The sequence below is a fragment of the Pleurodeles waltl genome, chromosome 5 (genome assembly GCF_031143425.1).
Source record: "Pleurodeles waltl isolate 20211129_DDA chromosome 5, aPleWal1.hap1.20221129, whole genome shotgun sequence".
In the NCBI taxonomy this organism is placed as follows: domain Eukaryota; kingdom Metazoa; phylum Chordata; class Amphibia; order Caudata; family Salamandridae; genus Pleurodeles; species Pleurodeles waltl.
The window spans coordinates 1,149,493,629-1,149,509,879 of NC_090444.1; the positions used below are offsets into that span (position 1 = coordinate 1,149,493,629).

The following is a 16,251-nucleotide window of genomic DNA, read 5'->3' on the forward strand; positions in this document are numbered from 1 at the left end:
ATTAATTCAAAACTGAATGTGAAAATACATATGAAAAGAAAATGGGCAATCTTTAACTCAGAACACAATCATTTAATTTGAAATGGCATTTCTGCTAATGAAAACACTTCTTTACATTCTCTGTATCACCAGAGAGTTCTGAACCCTTGACATGGCACCTTGATAGTTCAGACAGTGTTCTCAGGGTTCACATTGGAAAATTCCTCCTGGTTTAGAAGACTCAAACTAAACTTCCATTTCAAAGAAATTGAAAAACACAATAACTTAATTTTTGCAATCATTTTACCCTTCATGCAAATAAGTGCTTGTGGGTCATGAACATTTCCACTTCACAGTGAAATCCTATTAAATTCCATACAGCCCCACCACATACTCTCACAGCCTTCTGGGACACTTTGATAACTTGGAAAGATCAGCTCATCATGGTGTTCCTTTTCCGGAATCAGTATCACATATGAATCACACCCAATCTCGTTTCCTCAGATCTGGTGCTTGTACGTTTGTGCAGCATTCCTCATGCTGGGATAATCAACTTTGGGATCTCTCCTACACTTATCATTTAACCACCAAGGCACTTATCTGGAACCGTGCTTGTAACCCAAAGGAGTTCAAATGGAGTTAAAGAGGAAATGAACTGGGGGGGTGTGGCCAAGATGGCGACCGGAGCGGCAGCATAAACTGCAGCTCCGATCCCTGGCCCGGAAAAACATCCTGTTAGAGGCGCCCGGGCCCTCCCTAGAGCGGGTCCGACTGCCGTTAAGAGGGCCGCCCAGGGGCTGCATTGGTGTCCACGGCCGGAGACGCAGTACCGTCGCACAGCTGGCAATCGGCTAGATTGAGGCCGTGATCGAGTCACGGACAACACGCTCGCAGCGGGCGCTGCATAGCGCCACTCGCGACCCATACCTGGAACACGGGTTTGCGACCCGCCGATGTGGTGCAACATCATCGATTCTACCCGGAGGTGAGAAGCGTTGGGGCGCGCTGTCCAGTCGTGAGAACTTTGGAGGGGCGGTGCCATCCAGGCCACCTCCGACACAGCGCCATCTTTATCGGGATAAGCCTTGCCGAAGTAGGCTTACCCGTTTCACACCCAGTGAATGGGGTTCCCCGTGCCGTGGCTCCCCCGTTAATTTGTGGCAATACTTCGCTCCGCTGCCGACCTGGAGGTCGGGCCGCACAGGACACGCTTCCTATCGGTGTGGTCCATGGAGCGCACCATCGTGAATTCTACCCAGCACTGTGCGCTGATATGGCACGCCGGTCCGTGAGAGACATCTGGCAAGGGCGGCGCCGGTTGGAATCTCTTCACTGCGGCGCGGCCCCTCGCGGGCCGAGACCTGTCGAGGTAGGCCCCCTCCGCATCATAATCATCAAGGTGGGCAGCCGTTGTAGGTGATTATGTCCTAGCTCCCTCCGTTTATCTAAGGCTACATTGCGCCCTGCACTCCGGCTAGTGGTTAGTCCACGTAAACTACGTAACAACAGGCCCAACAAGCGGCGGCCAATACTCAACACCATTGCATCCTTTGCAAACAACAGCGCCTAACTCTGCCATAAAAGGCCCACTGGTGCGCGGGTGGCGTCGCGCAATGGTGCATCACATCAGGGCGCACACCCCGAAAACTCACTCTGTGGCGTTGCTGTGTGGTGGCATCGACCTGTGACATCCCTGCTCCCTGCACGGAGTGGCCTGCGGAAACAGGCTCACAAATTAACCGGCTCCAGCGTCGTAGGCCACGCTGGATTATTAATCGAGGCCAACTAAACGTACTGGTTCAATGCGGATTGCTGCACCAGCACAAGGGGCCACAACCACAGCCCCTGCTGTATGGATTCTTGTCCTGTATTGGCCCGTACTCCACCTCTAGGAGATCGTGGTGTCAAGAAGTCAGCTATCTGGGTGGGGGGAAAACGCACAACGGACCTGGCCGTTTATAAGTGGAGTGCCTATCGGTGACAATTATCGAGCTGTAGGGCGCATACGCACGAATCATCTCCCTTGAGACACAAGTTGCCAGGTGCGGCTGCAACTTCCGTTATACTGCACAGCGGACTGCTCCCTATCCCACTAGTCTTACAAATTCACACCAGCACTGTAATTATTAAGTTTCACAAGTGATAGCAAAAGTGCCAGACTATTATCTATCTACAGTTTCGCATGATCCTCGCCTTGCTCCTCCTCAGCGCCCAGGTTGTACTGGCAGGACACTTGACTAGATCGTACATACTGCTTCGCGTTTTCGCAGCAAGCTAACGTCTAAGAGCTCCCGTACTTGCCAAATGGTCAAACCAAAAACCCCACGAGCACCACTGGGCAAGATGGAGCACGCCACCTCATCCTCCTCAGAGCCCTACGCCACCACACAAGTGGCACTTCAGAAGCTAGAACTGACCTTACAATCACACACATCACAATTTGAAAAGATACTACAAGCCATTCTAGACACTAAAACTACTCTAGAAGCTAAAATAGGTTCGGTAACAGAAGATCTCAACATACTTCGCACTGACCAACACGCACTAGCTGATAGGGTATCGGAACTTGAAAAAGACACTGTGGCCCTCCCCCGCTCTGTGAAAGATCTCCAATCGCAACTAGCTTACTTATCGACAGAGGTGGACTCTTTAAAACGCAGAGCTGAGGATGCAGAGGGTAGATCCCGTCGCAATAATATCCGTATGGTGGGATTTCCCGAGCGTGCCGAGGGCCTCAGTGCTGAACTATTTATAGAGAAATGGCTTACTGATACTATTCTGAAGGATAACATCCCGAAGTTTTTTTCTGTCGAAAGGGCACACAGGATTCCCGCCAGGCCTCCCCCTCCTGGCTCGCAACCACGCCCGCTTATAGTAAGACTCCTCAATTACCGTGACAGAGATCTTATCCTACAGTTATTCCGCAAAGCTGGTCCGGTAAGCTTCGAAGATGGCGCGATTACAGCCTACCCAGATTTTACAACAGAAGTACAGAAGAAACGCAACTCTTTCTATCATGTTAAGGCGTGTCTCCGAAAACACAACATTAAGTATGCGTTGTTGTTCCCTGCCAGACTCCGGGTACAAGATGACACCCGTACACCATTCTTTACTTCTCCGGAGGACGCCTGGACCTGGCTACATGCCAAGGGTCTAGCTGATCCGTTAGACACAAATGCTTTGGGAGCCAATAGACTATCCTCCACGTCGGGTCGTAGACAGCGCAAAAAACAAGGTGCGAAGCCCTCGCCTGAACAAGCGCAAACTGAACGCTCCCGACTCCTGCGGGCCACAACCAGATTTGTTAACGCGTCACCAACTGCCTCCTCTACACAAGCGGACGTTGAGCAGGAACAAGATGCAAACTCTGATTCAGCTGAATCCACACGTGGCCCTACCCTCACACCACGCACAGCAGATGATATCTGCTAAGCAGCTGGGCTCTACTGGTTCTTGTAAATTGAGGATAGCATCACAATACTACTACACCTCCTTCTGGGCGCCATCGACATCTCCCTGCTGCGCCGCGTGAGTCGGTTGTGCCCCTGGGCGGCACACTCTGCACCACAAGAGAATAGGGCAAGGTAAACCCTAGACTCTGCACCAATGCTCCCCGATACCCCCCTGCTCCATATGGACCATTCTCTCATGCCAGCAATTGCTGGAGTTGATTTCTGTCTTTTAATTCAGCTGTTATTGTGTGTTGTTTTAGAGTGCACCTTTCTATTTAGTCGTTGGTTTTGTCACATGCTAGTTAATTGCAAATGCAGCAGCAAACGTACATGTCATAATTATTATAGTAATAGGATTACAGCTCGTAATATCGCAGGTACAAGTTATCCAATCTCAGCGGGCGCACGTCACAATGTTTTTATGTCGTGGTCAGCAGACACACATTCCCTTGGATACACGAAAACCACAAAAATATCATGGCCACTCAAACTCATCAGAGCATAGCAAAATACAAGGTGCTCACATGGAATATTAGAGGTATGGCAACTCCACGGAAGCGACAAAGGGTTTATGCCTTTCTCAAGAGACATCAGATACATATAGCTCTATTGCAAGAGACACATCTCTCTAAAACTACGCTAGAAAACACACGCTCGAAATGGAAGGGGCAATTGCATGGCACAACTTCTTCATCATTTGCCCGTGGGGTAGCGATTTGGATCGCCCCCGGGGTTCCATTCACCATATCTCGCACACAATGTGACTCAAATGGTCGCCACGTGATAGTTGAGGGCATACTGGATGGATCCCCTTTAGCCCTAGTTGCACTGTACTCCCCAAATGCAGACCAGCGTGATTTCCTATCTACACTTTCTACCGGCAACCTTAACGACCCTATGTTGGAATGCGTTTGGGGAGGAGACTTTAACAGTGTCTTAGACACTCAAATAGACCGCTCGTTCCCCCCGCTTACCTCAGCTCCTTCCAATCGCGCCTCTCAAGCACTAGCAAGTTGGGCTTTAAATAACAGCCTGAGTGAAATATGGAGGACAGCCCATCCCACCCAACGGGAATACTCTTATTATTCCCCTGTACACAAGTTATATACCAGAATAGATATGGTTTTTGTATCTGCAGCAGTAATTCAGAAAGTGTGCGGATCTGAATACTTAGCGCGCACTATATCAGATCATAATCCTTTATGTGTGACAATAGCCTGGGGTCACATGCACACTCGCATACCAACGTGGCGTTTACAGCCGGAAGCCCTTTTAGACCCCCCTTTTCAAACAGATATAGCTAAAAAATTAGCTGATTATTTCCTGCTAAATAAAAACTCGTCATCATCCCGCTCTATAGAGTGGGATGCCCATAAAGTGGTGATACGGGGACACTGCCTTACAGCCACGGTAGGGGTGAGAAAAGTACTTACTAAAGAGCTACAAACACTAGAGGTAAAAATCCGCAATGCAGAGACTGCGGTTGTCAGTGACGAGACCATACTAACAACACTGAACTCGCTCAGGGCCGCCCATAACGAAGCAGATACTAGGCTAGGCAAACATGACTACAGACATTATATGACAAGACAGCACGCTGAAGGAGATAGATCCGGTAGACTATTAGCCTGGCTGACTCGACAACCTTCACAGCCAACGCCTATCGGCGCGATACGCCTAAACCCCGACGATATCGTTAACACTCAGTCAGGCATCAATGAAGCCTTTTTCATATATTACCGCACACTTTATACATCTCCTCCCCCTCCGCCGGAATAACACCTAACTGATATACTTCAACTTGTCTCTCAAAACCAACTTATCCTCGATAACACCCCTATTCTGGATGGCCCCATTACCATTGAAGAACTGCGCTCAGCTTTGGCACAAATGGCACGCAGTAAAACCCCCGGATCGGATGGACTTCCGGTGGAATACTTTAACTCTCATGCGAGTCATCTCCTGCCCCCGCTCGTAGAAGTGTTCAATGAGGCATACCATAATTTGCAACTGCCAGATTCTATGCGCGAAGCTTTAATAGTGGTCCTTCCAAAAGCTGGTCGGGACCCCCTTGACGTTAAATCATACAGACTGCTCTCCCTTCTAAATACAGACTGCAAATTATTAGGGAAAATATTAGCAAATAGGCTCCTCCCCTACCTACCAAGTCTGATACATCAAGACCAGTCCGGCTTTATTCCTGGTAGGAGCGCCTTCCTAAATATTAGGAGACTGCTCCATATAATGCACAACAACACAAACACCGAAGCAGTCGCCCTCTCCCTAGATATTGAAAAAGCGTTTGACACACTAAGCTGGAATTATCTTCTTTGCACACTCAGGGCGTTCGGCTTTGGACCTGGCTTCATAAACTGGATCAAAACGCTGTACTCTAAGCCCACAGCACGTGTAAAAAATGGTCGCATTATCTCCGAAGCATTTTCCATAAGCAGAGGCACCAGACAAGGCTGCCCATTGTCCCCCTTGCTGTTTGCCATTGCCATGGAGCCACTGGCAATCAAACTACGTAGTTGCGCGCACATGTGGGGCATCCCGGAATCTAACACCTGTCATATAATATCTCTATATGCAGATGATGCCCTGATTTATCTGCGTAATCACTCTACCTCCATGTCAGAGGTGCTGAAATTGCTGGACTCCTTTGCCCTCGCCTCTGGACTTCACTTCAACTGGTCCAAATCCAGTATCTTCCCTCTTATCTCCATCCCGGCTGATGCACATACAACACTACCGCAATATAAACTACCGTGGTCACATACAACCATTAAGTACCTCGGGGTGCAGATTTACCACTCTGTTATAGATCTAAAAGAGGGCAACATTGACAGAGTAGTGAGATCCACTCGCAGCTCGATACCATTCTGGAGCTCACTCCCCTTATCCCCGATGGGCCGGGTAGCAATAGCCAAGATGCTTATCCTCCCGAGGTTCCTATATTATTTCACTGCCCTTCCAGTGTGCCTGACACGCTCCTTCTTTAGTAAATTACATTCAATATTAACCGACCTACTCTGGGGCAAAGATAGACGTAGAGTAGCGTTGACCATAACACAACATCCGCAGGACATGGGTGGGTTGGGCATGCCTAACCTCGAAAGATACTACGCAGCCGCTCAATTGTCGTGGCTGACTGGATGGCTGCGTGATGCCCCTTCCACTGAGGGCGTAATGCTGCAGTCATGTATGGCCCCCAAGGGGCTGCTGCTCACATTGTTATCCACCCCTCACTCCCTACCCTCGAAACACATACTGATGGAAGCAGCTCGCTTTTGTTGGCATAGATATGTCCATGGCAAGACCCCCTTCCCCCTTACTCACCCTTGCTACCGCTGTTTCAATTACCGGGCACCCAAATTATTTCAATACATCATAACACACGGGACATAAATACACTGAAGGTAGGCGATTTATACTCCCATTCCGCGCTGTACTCCTTTACGGAACTGGTGTCTGCCGGGGTGATGCACAATGGGGCCTTTTTGACATACAGCGCCATTAAACGGCTGCTAAACAAGATTTGGGGCCTCGGCAATAACGAACCCCCTGAATCACCATTGCTCACCACTATCCTTACAATAGGTAGCGCAAAAGGAACCATAACTAAAATATACAAAACACTATTAGCAGCAGTCTGTACCACCCTGCCGCACGCTAAAGCACGCTGGGACATGGTCCTTCCTACACCATTACCACAAAAAACCTGGATCGCAGCTCTTGCAACGATCAAATCAATATCCCGAAATCCTCGCTTACGCTACACCCAATTCAATTATATTCACCATTCTTACTTATCCCCAGCCCGCATTCTAAAAATTTACCGGAACACAACCCTGTCATGCCCAAGATGCGCTACCCCGGCAGCCGACTTTTACCACATGGTTTGGAGTTGTCACTCAATAAACTCAGCCTGGCACCGAGTTACAAACGTCATAGCAGACATCTCATCCCTCGCATTATCCCCCACACCAGAGTCCTGCTTATTGGGCATACGTCACCGTACTAAGGGAGATAAACAGACACACAGATTCATAGACTTAGCGTTTGTTGTCTTCAAACGTCTGATTGCAACACATTGGAAGGCTCCACATGTTCCATCCCACTCGGTTTGGCTGCGCGACCTACATAGTCGTTCACAGGCCGAGGCGCAGACACTCAACCTACTGCAACGAAAAGGTCTCATTGAGGTGGGCCCCGAAATCTGGAATACCTTTGTGGTGGCAATAGAAGCGCGCGATGACTTGCACCCCCCGTGAATAGTGCACCATACACAAATCTCACAGCCAGGTGGATACGGTCAGCAGGATACTTGCACCGCCTCAATCTCATTTATTGACATTGCTGACATTCTCATTCTTATCCTCAAAGTATTAACCTAACACATCAGGCTGTTTTCACTGTGTACAAGACTTTACGCAGGTCAAATCCAGCTCGCTCAATGCCAACTATGCTCAGCATCCCGCTGAACTCCGCAAAACATAATCCTTGCCCCCCATCTGTCCTCCGCTCTACACACACTTACATATATCAGCTGCATTCCTTCCTCTAACCTCTCCCTACCTCTGTTTGAGGTAGCAAATATTATCAATGACATTATTCGCGCTTAGCTGCATTGTTATTCGGCAAGAAGTTGTCGCACAGTATTTAAGCTGTATGTTTCTTCTTTTTCTGCTTTGTTAGCAATATCTTATGTTTGTTTATAATTTGATTTCTTCTTTCTCTCTTTCATACCAGTTAATATGCAACGAGGCTGTGCAAGTTTATATATGCAAGCAAATAATTTGATAAATTGTTAACAGCCAATGTACTGGTATGTGAATGTTATGCTTAATAAACAGATTTAAAAACAAAAAAAGAGGAAATGAACTGGGCATAGTACTAAAAGTAGCTAGCAAATCTTGCTTCCAATTAATATCACCCTTGGTCGCTATCTGAATGGACTCTTTGGGGGTCATTATGAACACAGCAGGATTCCCTAAGGTGTTCATGCTGGCGATCTCAACGGTGTTTCTGGCAGCCAGCCCAGCGGAATGCTGGGCCTAGACATTGCTGACGGCTCCATGGAGCCGTCACCAATGCCGCAGTGCGGCGGGGTGCAGCAGCACCCGTCGCGCATATTACTGCCCGTAAATCGGGCAGTGACCTGCGTGACGGGGCTGTGCACGGGGGCCCCTGCACTGCCCATGCCCTGGAGCACCCCTTCCGCCAGGCGGGGGAAACCCCCAGGGAAAGGCTGGAGGAACACAGGTTTTTTATCTGGAGGATACAGTACTCTGCCATCTGCAGGGGTAACCTAGCAGTGGCGGAGGGCCGTCTGTGGCGGTCCCCCTGTGTTCGGAATATGGCGGTCCAAACCGCCATGCCGGTGGCGGTAATTTCCGCCAGCATGGCGGTCTGGACCACCATGTTCATAATGCAGGCCTTAAGTGGAGAAGTGTGGCACAATGGTTAGAGAGGCAGACCCTGATGCAGAGATCTAGCCTGGGACCAGGGTTCAATTCCCGCCTCAGCGGTTCTTGGACTCAATTTCCCTGGACAGGATATTTCTCGCCTCAGTGCCTAATCTAATTCATGGGTCTCACTCTGCAACTCTGGGCAATAGCTTGCTTAATCTCCACAACGGCCCCAACAGCGCTGGGATGCCTCGCTTCACTTTGGGGGTTGCCCAGGAGTGGGCACCTCACAGGGACAAGCCAGGAGGGGTTCCACAGCAGTATGCGTTCAGCACCTCACTACCTTAGGGTTGGAGTGCGCTTTACAAGTACGAATTTACATTACATTACATTTTTAATCTCTAAACTTACGTATAGACTTATGGATGAAACACAAAGATCTTTCTATGCTTATCCCACATTTGTTGAAGAAACCTTTAACCAGAGTGCTCAAAAACTGTGGGCCATTGCCTGACACACTGATTTCTGGGATACATTTTATGCAGAACCACTCAGAAAATTCCACAATATTATCCAATTTAACTTTACCAACCCTTTGTACTTCTAGCCATTTAGAAAAATAGCCCATGACTGCTACCCGATGTGACTTGTTATATAAAAAAAACCGAGACTGAACCAACAATATGACTGCCCAACATTCTCCATTAACCTTCAGGCAATTCTATAAGACTAGACTCATCTACAATAGTTTTAGCTGACGTATCACTGTAGCACTGCCATAACATTGTTTACACAATCTCACCTTTTTATCAACCATTGCATTCAAACTAGGCCACCAGAAATATTCGTACAAACATCTCCTCGTGCCAGATGATCTCCATAAATATAGCCCACAAGAGCAAAATCAGTTACTTTCATTCTTACATTGAAGGAAGGAAAGATTTTATCCACCCTAATTCAAGGCCATTTTCAGTAGCCAGTTCATATCATATTTTGTAGTAACTCTTAAGTTCACCTGATACCTCAAGTTCCATATGCCAACAATTTCTCACATGCCCTTGGCACTTCCACCACTATGTGATGTTTTTCTACTTGAGTAAACCAGCCCTTCTATGTCACAACAGCAACTCCGCTATTTTACACCAACATACTCACACAGAAAAAGTAAATGTAACCTCACATTCCTTTGACTCATTAGTGTTAGGTTCTTTTATATGGCAGGTAGCCTAAACATACAATCAGCATGTACATAACCTTTACTAGGAACATACCTTATTCAGTACTGGAGAGCCTGCAATTTTGATGCAGGCCTTGCTAACATATCTGTCAGAGTTCTTCTTAACACATGTTAACTAATGGTTGTAGTGCTTTCCTCTTATCTAGTTTCTAAGCACTAACATAACACACCAGAAATGCACTTCTGAGGTCAAAGAAGACTTTTATTGTTGTTAATTCTTCCCCAACCCCAATTTTTATGTATGACGAATTAGTAGCTTTCAAGTCCGCGTTAATCAAACAAAATATATCAGTTTGCAATATACACAGCAGGTTATATTTATAAGATATTGAATGCAAAGCAAAACAAATACTTCACCGTGTGGGAACTATTCACAGCTTCATCTTTCTAAGGTCTGCAAGCTGATGACCCCTGTCAGCCGCGAGAAAGAGATTCATCTACCCACACGGGATTGCTGGCAGCTGGCGCCAAGCTCCAGCACGAGGTCCGGCAGATTCGAATCTGACCCTCTGCAGCCTGTTACATTCGTTACAAAGGTGTGCCCCCTCCTCTCAGACCTGGGAAACTGAGCAAGCCTTTTGGAGACTGGCCAGGTCTCCAAGACTACTCCTGTTCCCAAGCTCAAGCGAAGAAAAAACAACACCCATGTACTCTCTCTTATCATGTCTAGTCTACTGTGAGAAAAACATCTTGGTTCTCTGGTGCAAAAACACAGCTTGGAAAAATACAGCTTGGATTCTCAACTGCAATGTCTAACTCCACGTTAAAGGCAATAGGCAGCTAACCTAGATATCAAATGCAATGTCATGTTAAAGGCAATAGGCAGCTAACCTAAATATCAAATGCAATGTCTAGTGTCATGTCAAAGCCAATAGGCATCTAAGCTGAATACAAAATGCAATGTCTTATATCATGTCAAAGCCCATAGGCAGCTGAGCTGAATATAAAATGCAATGTATAATATCATGTCAAAGCCAATAGGCAGTTAAGCTGAATACAAAATGCAATATATAATATCATGTCAAAGCCCATAGGCAGAATATCTAATAGCATGTCAAAGTCAATAGGCAGCTAAATTGAATACATCATGTCAAAGCCAATAGGAATGCAATGTCAAAGCCAATAGGCGGCTAGACTGGATACAGCATGTCAAAGCCAATAGGCAGAATACAGAATGTAATGACTAATGCAATGTCAAAGCCCATAGGCGGCTCAACTGAATACAGAAAGTAATGGCTAATGCCATGTCAAAGCCAATAGGCGGCTCAACTGAACAAAACATACCATGTGCTACTGGTGAACATTGAGCAACTAATATGCGCAGTGGTGAAACACAAAGTCATTGGTCAAAACAAACTTTATCAAATGGCAGTACATTGGTTTGTGGTCAGTTTTCATAATAGATTTTGCATCCCACAACAACATTCTTCTGTGTGCTGCTCCCCACACACAAGACAGTAACTCCTTTAAATAACAGAGTAATGTGTTTCTGCATTCCTCAGTGTTCTGGATCCGTGACTCACTAATCCTTAGCATCATGCTGCATTAAACCACAGCTCCTTGAGTCTGCGGCTACGACCCATTTGTTTCACGCAATGAAAAGTTTCACACAAGGGGTGTTGCCTATCTCATTCCTCAATAACACAGAGGTCTCACTTTTACTTCCATCCCAAATACATTTACAATTTTTTTGAGGAGACACATCAATGTTTACAGCTTGGTAGCATAATTCTACATGAACCTAGAACAGAATTCCATCGAACTAATGAACACCACAAGTTTGTTCTTTTTCTTATTGGCGTAGGTACTTTTAGTACAGCTTCTACATGAAAATGATTAAGCCTTATAGCAGTGTTGCTGATAGTGTACCCTAGGTATTATACTTCTACAGAATTTACTTTTGGATCATTTCATAGGGAGACTTCTTTCCTGAAGAGCCTTTAAAACATTAGATAAATTCCTGTTGTGTTCCACAAAACCTTTTGCAAAAAACTGAAAACATTCTGAAGAGCAATTGACCTGGAATTCTTACTAAAGTCTTCTTCATTAATCTTGGAAAACTGAAGCTGCACTAGCCAAGCCAAAAAGCATGGTACAATAAGAAAACATACCTCCTGGATTGATAAACATTATCAAATACTTGAAATTCTTTTCCAAAGCAGTTTGAGGTTATGCATTGCCTAGATTTAACATTGAAAGAGAAAGAAAAAGAAATCGGCGCCCATATCAACATGAATAGCTTTTCATGTAAATTTCAGAATAGATGAGTTCACCCAAACTTCTTCATCAAGACTAAACAGGTCTATACAAAGTCTCAAATATCCTGACGTTTTGATTGAGATTACCACTGGGGATATTTATGGTGAAGACTCTAGGGGTTCAATTATTTTTTTCTTACATAGGCCCACCAACATTTCCTGAAATGTATATCAGTATGTAAGAGGTAAAATTCTTACTCAGTGTTTACTGGAACAGCATTTGCTTTCAAAATTAAAACATTAACATTTTCAAACCTTAACACTGGATACCAAACCAAAGAGTTCTTTCAAATCAGCCACAAACTCTTCCGTCCCTGGGATAACAGAAGAGTTTTGGTCTATCACATATGAACCTGCAGCATTTAACATGAAAACAGGAGGAATAGCTCAAAGGTTCAATTTGATTACCATGTCTTCTTCATGAGGTCAGCCTAACAAAGACTGACCATGTTTAGAGATATACACTTTCTCTCAGGTATGCCTACCGGAACAATCTAAATCAAACCAGAAATATCTAAATGGATCTTCTAACCCATGTAACCACCAGGGGACACATCAGGTGAGTGCTATGTTTTATTCACCCAATTTTTATCTATAACGTATTTCCCCAGAATGGTAAATCAAGCACATGAACATACAAAAACAGTAATAGGTTTATTGTCCACGTTTATCACACAAGAAGGAAAACTTCTATCTTTTCGATTTTCATTCCTATCCCCTAGTCAGATTAGGATCATGACAATGCCAAGACAACAATTTTGATATCATCGTTCATTACCAAGTTCCCCCTGCACAGATTGGATTCCCTAAGTATTGTCATAAAGCAACTTTTTTTTCTTAGATATGGTATTCACATCTAATTTGCGGTCATTTCTAATCCCTTGAACAAAATATTCAATCACTTTAGCTATGTCAGTATCAGCACTTACACATAGGGGCTGATTATGAGTTTGGCGGATGATTTAAACCGTCTGCTGAACTTCTGACTGGGTGGTTGCCGTCATACTGGCTACCTCCCCACCTGCCCCATTAAGAGTTTCCCACTAGGTCAGCAGGTGGAAACTTCAGTTTCCGCCCACTGGCCTTGCGGGAAACAGCCTTCAGCATTGTCTCCAGCTCCTAATCGAGCCAGTGGCAATGCGTAGCGCAGGTTGAAGCAACACACTTGCAATGTTCACCGCAAAGACAATGCTGGCAAAGGGGGCCCCAGCACTGCCCATGCCAAGTGCATGGGCCCCTCTGGGGCCTCTTGCACCTGTTCTTCATTAGCCTTTTCATGGCAGAGGTACCGTCATGAAACCTCTGGCAGAGAAGGGAGTCATAATCCTCAGGGCAGCGGTGCTTGCAGCACTGGCCTAGCAGATTAGGACTGCCGCCACCTCCAGACCGCCGGTAATCTCCAAACCTGGCGGAGCTGGCCATTCCCTGGTGGCACTACTGCCAGGGTTCTAATGTGGAAGTTGGACCGCCGCATTGGTGGCGGTCCGACCATCATCCGAGTGTCTGGCCGTCTAATGACCACCAGACTTGTAATGAGGCCCATAACCTATAGGGTGCATTTTGTTATTGGTTTTCTTCAAAATGTGATCATCAGAATTGCCTTGCATGGATGCAAGCTTTCTTGGGTTTCAATGCAGGCTGGTCATTTACGTACAGCAGGAGTCAGAAAAGGAACCGTCCCCGGGCTATATGGGTACCACTCACCAAGAACAGCCCTATTGCCATATGTCAGTCAGGGCGGGATCAGTTCAGCTCTAAATATGTGGGATTTTCTCAGACACTACAGTGGTATCACTGTGGATGCAAAAAGGAGAGAGAATGGAGCTGCAGAGCTCACAGAAAAGGAGCCATAATGAGGAAACCCAAACTCTGCTGCCAGCTGACAATTTTACAGCATAGTCAGACTGAGGATTAGGGCCCTCATTTGGACGTGGGCGATCAATTCCACTGACTGCCCAAGCACAACCCGTCAGACGACCGCCAGTGATGGCGGTCAGCAGACCGCCATATTACGAGTGCTGGCTACTTTCCACCATTATTGAGGCGGAAAGCAGCCAGCAGTCGTGCTGGCAGTTGGTGCTGCAGAGGCGGTTCCCTCGCCGGCACCGCCACGCCAGCAGGACTTACGGCTTGGCGGAGTCCTGCTGGCGTAGTGTCAGTGAGGGAAGATTGCCAGGATCCATCCTCTCCCGGATGTCTCCCTCGACAGAGGGTAAGTGGGTGTCTGAAAGGGGAGGGGGTGTGGGGGGGGGGGGGGAGTATGAGGTCTGTGTGTCTGGGTGCGTGTGTGCGTGTTTGCAGAGGGGGTGTCTGAGTGCATGTATGCGTGTGCTGCGTGTCACTGCATGCGAGGGTGAAGGGGTGGGGGTTAAGTGTGTGGACGGGGGGGGGGAATGTTTGGGGACATGTGTATGTGTGTGCTGGCAACAGGAATGACCATCATGAAAAGCTTGGCGGTGTGCAACCTTGTAATCTAGACGGCAGGCTGAGGCCTGCCGCCGGGTTGGAGATGCTCACTGCCTGCCAGCCACACCGGCGGGCCAGGCGAGGCTGTGGAGGCTTGGCATCTGCCAAGCCTAACAACTCTCAATGTGGCGGTCCTTACCGCCGGCCCTGTGGCCACGGCAAGGCTGGAGGTCTCATGAGCACCACCCTCGTAATGAGGGTCTATATGTTGTAAATTTTATTCATTTTTATATTATCATATTTTAAGTCCTCTTCTACTATAATCTTATTGTTTACATTGAAGATCTAACAAAAATTAGTACTATTTTGCGCACTGATAAAGTTAATGAAGAGATAATCTTCAAGTTTATACCATTAACACCAATTTAAAAAGTATAAAGGATTACTAACCTCTAACTCGTGTTCCTGCAGCATCAATCCTCTGTACACCTCCGGCCAGCACCATGCTCACAGCCAACTTCACCACAAACATGCCAAACACTTGAGGGCACAAGCTGGCCAGGATTGCATTCCTACCTGGGAAATGGGTGAGACAAAATATAAATTAAACATTCAGCAACATTCTTGTAACCGTTTGTATTTTTCTAGTCAAATTGGATGTCCGAGACAGGAGGCTCTCTTACTCTAACAGAGTGGAAGTTTCATTGTCAATTTAAAAACAAACAGTATAGGAAATCCAGATAAAAAACACCATACAGAAAAGAGTACGAATGAGCAAACCCCCAGATAACAGTTATGTTCAGCTCTTTAGTAAAGTCATACAGGTCAAAATAAGAAAGAGATGGAAATTAACATTTGTATGCCTTTCAGCTATGCAGCGTTAACTCTTCTTGTAAGAGTTGGCAAGGAAACAACACCCTGGGAAGAAGAACTAGAGGCCTTCGTTTTTAAAAGGGTCAATCATTACTAAATAAAAAAATCTGGAGCTGGATGGTAGTGTGCAAGAATATCATGCCAACTGTCCTTTTACTTCTACAATCAGAGGCCAAATATATCCAAATGCTCACTCTCAGTCACATTTACATCCCGTGCAGAGAGCATACAAAACTTAAAACTCATTTCAACCAACGCTTATCATCCGGCCCTTTTAAAAATATGTAGCATTCCTGGGAACGTGACTCTAAAATTAGGATTTCAACATTATATTAATCGTACTCTTAATTCAATTATGAAAGGAAAAAAGGGGAAAGAAGGGCCTCGAAATGGAGAGGGAAGAGAGAGATATCAACTTAAAAATGTATTTTAAAAATGGGGCCAAATACAATTCTAGCCCAAAGAAACTGGTCACATCATTAAACTTTCAAATATACCCTTCTTTCAATTCTTTGCTGGATTCGTGTTTGGCCCTACATCCCAAGGGTGTACTTTCTTACCATCCTAAACATTTTGTGCAGCTTGTAGATACATTAAAGTGTATGCCCTTACTCTGCATATAACTGAAATTTACC

The 16,251-nt window shown here is 46.1% G+C and overlaps 1 protein-coding gene across 4 annotated transcripts in view; it reads right to left on the bottom strand.

Moving 5' to 3' along the window:
* MCM9 (minichromosome maintenance 9 homologous recombination repair factor) overlaps positions 1–16,251 on the bottom strand; it is a 287,879-nt gene that overhangs the window by 192,955 nt on the left and 78,673 nt on the right. For all 4 annotated transcript variants that reach the window (XM_069235378.1, XM_069235380.1, XM_069235381.1 and 1 more), the window contains exon 6: positions 15,194–15,319. In XM_069235378.1, the coding sequence (XP_069091479.1) occupies positions 15,194–15,319 (126 nt within the window). The remainder of the gene's footprint in view (positions 1–15,193; positions 15,320–16,251) is intronic.